At 40.2% G+C, this 10,614-nt stretch overlaps 2 protein-coding genes across 5 annotated transcripts; both read left to right on the forward strand.

The window, feature by feature from the left end:
- Positions 1 to 317: 317 nt before the first annotated feature.
- Positions 318 to 6,633, forward strand: tekt2 (tektin 2). Of its 4 annotated transcripts, XR_014917518.1 has the most exons (11): positions 318 to 547; positions 2,213 to 2,447; positions 2,556 to 2,681; positions 3,248 to 3,453; positions 3,536 to 3,679; positions 4,063 to 4,177; positions 4,795 to 4,902; positions 4,994 to 5,137; positions 5,218 to 5,297; positions 5,626 to 5,688; positions 6,080 to 6,122. XR_014917518.1 is itself a non-coding variant. In XM_085446193.1 (10 exons), exons 2-10 carry the CDS (start codon positions 2,289 to 2,291, stop codon positions 6,285 to 6,287), a joined length of 1,290 nt encoding a protein of 429 aa, XP_085302319.1. In that variant the 5' UTR covers positions 320 to 547; positions 2,213 to 2,288; the 3' UTR covers positions 6,288 to 6,633. The 4 variants fall into 4 exon arrangements, 3 of the variants coding, with proteins under 3 accessions (XP_085302319.1, XP_085302321.1, XP_085302320.1); XM_085446193.1 differs by lacking the exon at positions 5,626 to 5,688 and having other exon boundaries at positions 320 to 547; positions 6,080 to 6,633; XM_085446195.1 differs by lacking the exon at positions 5,626 to 5,688 and having other exon boundaries at positions 320 to 547; positions 2,282 to 2,447; positions 6,080 to 6,633.
- Positions 6,634 to 6,710: 77 nt separating this feature from the next.
- On the forward strand, positions 6,711 to 10,053 carry LOC146682683 (free fatty acid receptor 3). The gene has a single exon (XM_085446198.1). It carries the CDS (start codon positions 8,465 to 8,467, stop codon positions 9,440 to 9,442), a length of 978 nt encoding a protein of 325 aa, XP_085302324.1. The 5' UTR covers positions 6,711 to 8,464; the 3' UTR covers positions 9,443 to 10,053.
- The last annotated feature ends 561 nt before the right edge of the window (positions 10,054 to 10,614 follow it).

Consider the following 10,614-nt stretch of genomic DNA (forward strand, 5'->3'; position numbering starts at 1 on the left):
AAGTGTGATATGACCCTATTTTTTTTTTTTCAGTTTTGCTACGCTATGATCTCAAATTGGTCACATTATTCAGATAATTTGATTATTTTTATTCATATTACATCATAACTTTAATATTTAGCTTTACTATTTTAGCTTTTTATCCTTCATAGTTATGCGACAGGAAGGGTGTGTAAAGGTGTCAGTTTGGTGCTACTACCACAGTAGTACATTTGAAATAAATTATGCGGATTTATCCGATTGTGTTTTGATAAGTACTGAGCCTTTTCTCTTTCCCGAAGCAGAATAAGTCTATTAAACTTAAGTCTGCTTCTACAAGTCTAAAAGGAATTTTCCCCGGCTGTCATTTAGGCAAAGTGGATTTAAGTTGCTCGTGTTCCCTGATGATTATTTCCTGGTAATCTGACTCAAAACTAAACGTAATGAAGGTATTTTAATTATTAAAGCCTTTTAGGCGCAAGTTGTGTGTACTTGTTGCCTAGAGACGGTCGCCACGGATAACAAACCCCGGAAAAACCAGCTCAGCTCAGAAGGTACCAGAATTCCGGTGAGTAAGATCGAAGTGACGAAACATTTCAGCTAAATTTAAACATTACAATATTTTTCAGATTTAGATCTAGAAAACATAAAAGGGGGTATCCCGATTCAGAGGGGGAAAACAATAAATATTCAAATGAGCTGGTCAATGTTGGTATTTTCGAACATTGAAGTACATTTAATCAAGGGCAGCACTTCGTTCCACATTTTGGCTATTTTAGCCTACTTGACTGTTTTTATCTTGTTGCATTTTCTGATTCCGCTCTATTGCGTTTAATGCTGTACTCGTTCATTAATAACTCGTACAGTGCTCAAGAAACTACCTGGTACCAGACCCACCTGGCCTTTTTGACGGCCACGTCTGGCCCATGTACCTGAAACATAAAATCAGTTAATTACAGATAAATCGGGGAGACAGCTGGTAGAAAGTTTTGGTTCATTTTTGATCCTTTATTCATGCACGTACATAATAAAAAGTCAAATATGATCTTCCTTTGAACTTGTTTCTACTTTTTGCTAAAATGTTATTTGGAAAAAGAATTGCAAAGGTAGTTTGTACTTTGATTTATTTATATTTTTTGCATGTTTTCCCGCTTTAAATAATAATAATTTATTTTCTTATATTTTTAATCTATCCTTTATTTATACAGGTAGTCCCACTGAGACTCAATGTCTCATTTACAAGAGAGACCTGTTTGAGAATAACAATAAAATTACAACCATAAAAGAAATAATTGTACGTGGTGGTGTAGCCTTTTAGACTCCAATAATTACTTAATTCCTAATATTTCACAAAGGTGTGTCATCTTGTTCTTTCAGCTGCTCCCTTTAGCAGTAGATCATCTGTGTCCATCTCATCAACTCCCTAATATCCTCCTCTGTCACACCAATCCTCTGCATGTCCTCCTTTACTCCACCCATGAATCTTCTCTGTTGTCTTCCTCTTTTCTTCCTGCCTGGCCTGAATTATTTTGATTGCACAATCCAAATTATTTATAATAATTAAATTAAAAAGGTCCTTGATATTCTTACATGTTTTTGCAGTTGCTAAGAGGTGATGTAACTTTGAAAGGAGTATTTACACAGTGTAGTATCTGTTTATTTTCGTGCTTTTATCACTGATGTTTTATTAATGTTTCTGTTTCTGGCAGCCCGTTAAATCTCAAATCTGCATTTAGTGTTATTAAATACACAGGGATGGTTTGTTTGTAAGTATGGTTTATTAACACAAAGCACACTCATTCAAATATATATTGTAATAACATCTATCAGTTTACTTTGTCAGCATTTCATAATGATATTATAACTAACGCTCCAGATGGCGCACTTATATAATTAATACACTATTGGGTTTATTGTGTGCAGTTTTGATAGAGTCATAAAATCTAAAGTAGTTGATTAACTGCAATATAGTCACTGACACAAAACAGAGTAACAAACAATGCAATATTTACCTTGGATCAAAGCAAATTACTATTGTGATATTTAATAAAATGGAAACATTCAAAATAAAGAGCAAAATTTTGATGAGTTTTTATGATCGTTCAGATTTTTCAGGGGATATAATGCCATTATTTTGTAATAATATCAGTTTGTAATTGGTACTCATAACTGCACTTTTTTCTGGTAGTACCTTTGCACTGGTAATATATGTGTTGGTGTTTGATCTTCACAGAGACATAGAAAAAGATCCCCCACATTTAGCTGTACGTGAAAGATCCAGTGAATCTGGGCCTTGTTTCAGCAGAAATATGATGCCTTCACTAAATGCAAAGCCTGGCCTGCACCGCAGTGTGTCAGAGTGGACCAGCAACAATCAGCAGCTGTCTGCCACAGCTCAACACGAACGACACATTTCGAATGTCATCAGACAGGAAGGGAGGACACTACGCAACGAGACTAACTTTAAGGTGGGGTCTTGTTTTGTTGGCAGAGCTCAAAGGACACTGTCCACTGGACCATCCAACAATGTCCTTTCTTTCTCCACACGTTGTTAATAAAGCACCTTTTCTCCATAGACACGCTGGGATGAGACTGATACGTGTCGTAGGCTGAGTGACCGTGTTTGGGATGTTGCTCGGTGGAAGGAAGTGTTGGAAACTTGTGCTCAGAAAGTAGATGAAGAGATGGAGACTCTGACACTGGTGATTTATTCAGACTTTTTAAAAGCAGAGGTTGAATCTGTAGACTGTATAAGAAACACGGAAATACGGTAGCTGATATACTTCTTTGTCTAAAAAGTAAAGCCAACATTTCAGTGCCTTAAACCTGTTTTCTTTCTAATGACCAGCAGGTGGTGACACCATCTGGATGTGATAAAATCTCCTGACTCTTTATTTGGTTTAATAACTCAGCAAACATGTTCCTAATATGTTTAAGATCTCAGTCCCTGGTTTAAAGTCTTGTTTAACACAGCCTGATTTGCATTTTGTAAATGAAGCTCTCGTTTGGAGACAATAAATTGGGATGTGCAGAGCCTGAGTAGACTGTGCCCTATAGTGGAAATGTCAGCTTGCCTCTCGCTAATCTTTGATTTCAAAATCCAAGATGGCCCCAGTATGACTGAGAGGTGCCTTTGTCCATTTTGTACATGTGCACATGTGTCATACTTAAAGAAACATCTAGGTGTTTCTTTGTCAAGTGCTCATAAAATCTTTACTCCTGGTCTCTGAGATAACTTTCATTTATGTGGGCTTCACGCTGGTGTCAGTCCAAAGAGCACACCGAGCAAGCTTTGGCTGCCACTGCTGTTCCTCTGGAGGTCACCACTGAATGCCTGACACTGAGGGAGGGACGGCAAGGGCACGAGCTGGTAACGGACCCCGTGGACGAACAGCTGAAGAAAGAGGTGGAGCTGATTGAAAGAGTGCAGCAAGTTCTACAGCAGCACACTAGCAGGGCCTTTGAGCAGCTATGGTACGTTTCTGTTTCCCACTGCTGAAAATGCATGTTGACTTTAGCCAACTTCTAAGCTCCTCCCTTTTTCCTGGTTGCTAAGCATTCTGCAGGAGGTGCGGCACCAGCTGACTGCTGATCTCCAGAACAAGATGGATGCTCTGGATATTGACATGTCCTGTCTGTCACTTACGATAAAATCGCCCCACATCTCCCTAAAGACCAACCCGACTCGCATACCATCAGGGTAATCTTCAGATGAGGGTGTGCATGAAATATGAAGTATGCAGATCATAAAATGCTAGTGTATGATATAATTATTATCATAATTAAAAGATTGGTTGAATATTACTCCTCATTTGCTAAACTATGGAAATTCAATTCAACTTCAGTTACATAGAGCCAAATCACAACAAGGTGTTAGAACTTTTCATAAAGCTTTTGTAATATATACTTTTTTACATGAAATTTATATACAAAATTTGTTCTTTTACACACAAAAACCATAACTACTGAGTGTCACTGTAATATTGTGTATTATGCATTTTTGTGATGCTTGGTTACCGCTGTCTATTTAAACCGTATCATTCATAGCAGCTACTACTGTTATAACTGCTGTCTTTGGTGTAGCTCCTCCACCCCCCAGGAGTGGGTCCAGTTCAGCCAGCATAATGTGGCTCGTGCCCATGAGGCGATGCAGGTTTCCCAGCAAATAAGGGAGGATATGAACCTCACCCGAGCACAGGTAGGTGGTTTGCAACTAGTAGGAGTTCTTGAATATGACTTATTATACGACCAAGTACTATTCAAGTATTTTATTTAATTTAAAAAAATTAAAAAATGATAACCACCTAATGACTTTAATATTCATTAAACTGTGCACAAATATTGGTGCAACCCTCTCTCTGTGCTCAGTCTGTGTTCTCCAGATTTGACAAATGTTTATTTAATGATTAAAAGCTTTTTATGCACACATCATAGATCCATGTTTAAAAGCTTAAATTAAAGAGGAGATATGTAGTTACCACATTTATTAATCACAAAGATGCGCTTTGTGTATTAAATGTGTGTATTATATTTTTATTTTGTTAAAAAAAATCTTCTGATGTCACATTTAATTTAAAAATCATTGATATTCTAGGCAGTTTTAATCTATGGGATAAAGGTTTTACTTACATGTTAATAAGAACATTGTTTCACATGTCGGTGTTTGAACACCCGGGGGCGCTGCAGATGGTTAAAGGATTTCTTTAATTTGATTAATTTATTTTTATTTTGGTTTTCTTATATTGTCCACTAATCTTGCTTAGAGTAGGTGGGGCATATTTGCTGTTAATTTCTTTCTTTCTTTTTATTTCGTAGCTGCAGAATGAGTTGGAGACTCAACGCAGAGCCACAGAGTTTGCTCTCCGCAAACGTAATCACCTTGAAGAGCAGGCCCGACATGAGCTGGAGTGGCAAATAAAAACTGTAAGATCTTATAAATAATAGCTGTTAGCAGCAGGGTGAGGGAGTATAGTTTGTCATCGCATGTTCCCACTGCCTGTACATCCGTCTGTAGACTGAGGAGGAAATGGCAGAAATGGAAATTGACATCCACGGGCTGGATGCAGATCTGCAGGCGAAGACAGCCAACCTGAAGCTTGCTCACACCAGACTGGAGACCAGGACCAACAGGCCTAACGTGGACCTGTGCAGAGATGAGGTATATATCAGTTATATAGCAGCAGATGTGTCCCTGATTGCATTAGAAGTCTTTTCTCCTTTTATCGTGATGGTTTGCAGGTGCAGCACGGCCTCGTTAATGAAGTCCAGCAACTGGAGGCCACGATCGCAGCTCTGAAGCAGAAGCTCTCTGAAGCTCAGTGAGTCTTCATTTTTATTTGTGTGGCCAAACTAAGTAGTATTAACAATAATAATAATATATAAGTATTGTATATATTACACAAAACATATATGTGTTTGTGTAATATACTCTCAACCCTGTTTGGGAGTGTTGAAGCATCAGGGTAAGAATAGAGGTGGATGAAGTGATGCACTCATCAAGCCTGGTGCCTACTGCATAACCCTGTAAAGGAAGTGTTATGACTGGAGGTTGCTTCAGTTCAGCAGGTTGTAACTGAATGACGTTAAATGCCCGAAAAATTAGGTCAGCTTACTATTTTTCCACCAATTTCTTCCCTGATGGCACAGGTAAATTCCAAGATGACAATGTCCAGACCTTGAGAATCAGAGGGATGTGCTGGAGACAGAAGGGTCTGACTCTCCCATCACCAATATGAGATCTTATTGAAATCATACTATGTGTGGCATCATCACATCTCAAGCTTGTCCAGTTAAATAAATATTAGGTCCAATTATAGAATATGTATTCTATATATAATATAGAATATTAGATTGGGAAGTGTATAAACAATCTAATGGAAGAGAAACAGACAAGTTATAGAGTTACCGCTGAAATAACATAGGACTATAAAAATATATCTGTCACTCTTACAATCTTGAATATAAAGAGAAATACATTTTATGGATTTGTGATGTTTTAAAGTAATGATAAACCATAAAACCAAATTCAGAAGAACTTCTCGAGCATGCATGCCACCGGAGCTGATATTCATCCCTGCTCGCTGCTGTAATCCTCTCTCAGGCACTCTCTGCAGAAAATGAAGCTGCATCACTCCCGCATGCTGCAGGATCTTTCCAGAAAACAGGAAGCTCTGTCTCTGGAACAACGAAGCCTGAACACCCGCGCTCGCCTCACAGCAACCTCCAGCACCGACAATAAAAACTCGGCGCTCGTGGTCCCGCTGGCAAACTCCAGTGGGAGGAGCAACCTGCAGCTGCTGGCTCAGTGAGAAGATGGTCTGAATGTTTTTGAGGGAAAAAAATCGAATAGTTATTTTAAGTTTAATTTGTTTAACCCTGCAGTCATAAACAAGCAATGGACACACAAAAATCTACTCACACTCTCAGTAAAAGTCTGGGCACAGTTCGCTTCACAAAGTAGTCCCGAAGAAAAAAAACAAACTTACTCCAGCTGCAACTTTTCTCCTCTTGTAAAATTATTATCCTGACCTCTGTTTTGTGTAGTTAATTTGCATTTTTGTGTATCATAATCCAGCAAGAAATGATTGATTTATCATCTCTAAATTGTGGATTAAACAGTCTTTTGAGTAAAATAAAAATTCACTCTTCAAACTATATCCGGCATCATATAATTATCCAAAATTCACACGTGAAAGTGCACGTTTTCATGTCTGTTTGGTTCTTTTATGCTTTAATGGCTTTGTTTAGTTTTGCCACACTGTTTGATCAACTGACGCTGCTGGCAGCTTAAAAGCTGCAATAATGAGGGGAACTTTGACTCTGATAAAATAACCTGGTAAACAGCCTGCCTAAAATAATAAACCTCACCCGGCGCTGTAGTAAAGTCTTCAGATGGATGTGTTTGTGTCATTCACTGACTTTTTATGAGTCACCAGATGATCTCGGGTGAGCTGTTTTTAACAGATGTTTGGTGAGTAAGATGTGCTCAGATAAGAGAAAAAATTGTATGAAAATAACACTAAAAAACCAAAAAACCCTCCCATGTGAGACAAAAAAGAAGTTACTTTCTAGGACACGATTACTGCACCAGGTGCAAATTACACAGAAATAGTTCTTTCTGTGAAAGAAAGGTTCATTTTAAACACAGATAAACTGTTTACTGGTTAGCTTTTCAGTGCTTAACTCTCCATTTTTGCACAGCTGTGTTAAATTTCCCATTTCTTAATGTAGACATGATCTGTGATGCCCCTGTTTTCCCAATAATTGGAACCATTTTAAGCTGTTCTTTCCAGGAAATATCTCAGAAAAACATCAGAGCATAACTGAAGTATTTTAAATTTGTCAAGCAGTTAATTTTGGCAACACAACTACAACATAGTGAGCATTCGAATAGGTAATGGTGCTGCATTAATACCAATAACAGAAATGGAAGCGCTACCGGAGAAAATGACGCAAGACAGTGCAAACAGAAACGGCCTGAAAGGAAAAACAAAATCAGACTGGTAAATAAAAGCTGTGCTACTGTCACGTTCATTTAACAATACAGGAAAAGTGTCGTCAGTTCATTGCAAACATTCAGATCAAATATCCGAAGACTGGACGCTGTAGACGTTGGTTTTAAAGACTGGATCAATAGACTGATCAAACACCTAATAGCTGTGTTTTGAATGGCGGCAGCTCCATTCTTAGAAAAAAAAAATTGTCGAGTGAATTTTCTGCTCCATTTTCTTCACCAGCAGCCTCCCGCATGACACAACCACCTCGCCTAACACACTTTCCCACATGCACACACAGAACACCCACAATAAGGAAAACACCGTCCACCATAAAACTGTTCAAAGTGCCTTCATGTCACAAACAAATCACCATTTCCCAAAGCCCAACCCATCCTCTGCTCGCACTAACCATCGGTTTTCAGCACATTTATGACTTTACTGCCTGGCCCTCCAGTTCATTTACACAGCCTTGAATTTAAGAGGATGGGCATGTGCTTCCTGACAGGTTGAATTATTCTGAATCATTTCACTTAAGGGCCCAGATGCTAACTGTCTGTTGCCCTTCACTGAGAAGGCAATTAAGGTGGCCTGGTGCCGGCTAAATGCCCCCCAGCTTCTGCATGGGTGAGTACGTCTTGTTATCTGCATCTCTGTCATGATGTCGTATGAACCTCGTCCCCCTGTGTGCCCATACACATCCTCCCATTTGTGGCCACCACCTCTTTTTTTTTTTGGCATCACCTGTCTCTGTGCCTCAGACCTGCTTGTGCACATGATGGCGAGAGAAACCCGGCTCTTCTGCAGCCACTTTACCGCCTCGGAAAACATTCCAAACGGAGACTTTGCTGTTTTAAAGACGTTGTAGATAAACGGAGAGGACAAAAGGTCAGCAGTGTGCATATTTCCAGGCAGGACTTTTCTTCAACCTTCAAACTATGTCATGGTAAACTGGAGGCGGTGCTACCAGTTTAGTGAACTCATCTGAAGAGATGCAGCTGGCTGTCAAGGACTGCATTGCTCTCATCATCTACATCTTGACCTTTCTGCTCGGCCTTCCTGCCAACCTGCTCGTCTTCTTTGTGTACATGCGCAAGGCTCGTAAACATGGTGCCACACCCAACGTGGTCTACGCCCTCAACTTGTGTCTGGCCAACTTGGGGCTGTTAGTCTGGCTGCCTGTCAAGACTCTGGAGACTTTGCTTCAGGACTGGAGGCTGCCTGCTCCCGTGTGTCTTGTCTACAACTTCTTCCTCTTCTCGTCCCTGTATGGCAGCTGTCTGTTCATCACTGCTGTAACAGCGGGTCGTTACTTCAGCATAGCATTCCCGATTGTCTACAAGAGATGGCGCTGTGCTCGTAACTCCTGCATCATCAGCGCTGTCTTGTGGCTGTTGGTGGTGCTACACCTCAGCCCTGGCGTGATGGTCGAAGAAGGGGGTTTTTTTGTTTCCACAGGTAATAACTCCTCAGTTTGCTATGAAGTTTTTAGTGCGTCCCAGCTGGCCGTGCTGCTGCCACTCCGCCTGGAGATGGCCATCACCCTGTTTCTTTTGCCTCTGATTGTGTCAACTTTTTGCACGATGCGCTGCGTCACGCTGGTGTGGCGCTCGAAATTGTCCCCCATGGGAAAAAGAAGAGTGCTGGCTGTTGCGCTGTCCACGCTCGCTGTGTTTGTGGTTTGCTACGCACCCTACAACGCCTCACACGTCGTGGGGTTTGTGATGGGGGAGAACGTGAAGTGGAGGACGTACGCTATGCTGACGAGCACCTGTAACGTATTCCTGGACCCTGTGGTCATGCTGATGCTATCTCCAGTCATGTCAAGAGGCATCTTGGGAAGAATCTGTGGACGGCAAAGCCAGTTCAGCCACAGGGGGGGTTCTCGGTACCGGTGTAAAGCCGTCAGTGAAGCTTCAAAAGTTAGACCACCAACTGTCCCATCTGAGGGGAGCAAACCTGGGGCTTAGATGACCTGAGAGTGTCACAAGGAGACTGTGCAACAAATTCAAAAGAAGAAATGGTGCAAAAACATTTAGTCTGATATGACCACTCTTCATGTACCAGTAACCTCTGCAAACAGACCCAGTAAACCTCCTCCACACTGACTGTCCAGCTACATGAAATCTGTTAATTCAGAGCTGACTGACTTCTTCAAAGCTTTGTGTCGTCAGGCGTTAACGACCTGTTTAGACCAAATGTTTCTAAAGAAAAGAGATGATGTAAAAGCCTATTTTGCAGACTGAATACAGCTGTAAGGTACTGCTGTGTCACATGTAATGTTTTGCTGATTCTTGTAACATCCTTGTTTTGGATTAAAATGATGTGTGGATAGTATGTGAAATCATTGTTTTTGACCAGGCACACTGTGTATGTTTAAACATTTTATTTCAGATTTCATGAGGAATGTTTATCGGCTGATTTTAAATGGCTCCATCTGGTGTCTCAAGCTGTAAAAGCTCACTTTAAAATCTGTCATGTTTTGGAAAGTGTTCAGTATTATAAGACATTTCTCACAGGTGAAGCTAATCACAACACAGCTGCCTTGATTTTCAGTGGCAGAATTATCAGCACGGCAACATGAAACAAATCTTTAATGTTATTAGTTACACCTGTGTGTGTGTACATGTTTAGATATCTTTTTGAGGACAGAATATGCCTTTTTCCCAATAAGTGACTATTAGTCCCCACAAGTTGGAGATGAGAGGTAAGTCTTGGATCAAGAAATAAAAGCGGTCAGCATCTTATTGGACAGATAAAGCAAAATCACTATATCATTGGAAATAGATGACATTGCCTTCAGTGAAAGCTTGTAAAGTGTATCCGGGGGCAGACTCTTGTAGTGATCGTAGTCCATTTCGCTTTAAGAAAACAAAGAAAGTCCTAGATGCCTACAATACCTGTCCTCATGTAAGTATGGATATTAAACAAGAAACCTATGAACACCATCAGTTCAGCAGAGATGTGAGTCATCGTGCACTGACAGACTGACTAATGAAGACGTCTTAAAAAGAGCAAAACAACTTTGTAAAAATATAATGATTGAATAAAGATTCCCATTATAATAGATATGTTTCATCACAGGACACATATCCCTCTAATGGGATAACTACACTCCTCACAGCAGAACAGTGTTAGGGTC

Source organism: Copadichromis virginalis, linkage group LG22 (genome assembly GCF_057382275.1).
Source record: "Copadichromis virginalis isolate Kocher_CV1m ecotype Utaka linkage group LG22, C_Virginalis_male_GT1.1, whole genome shotgun sequence".
Lineage (NCBI taxonomy): Eukaryota > Metazoa > Chordata > Actinopteri > Cichliformes > Cichlidae > Copadichromis > Copadichromis virginalis.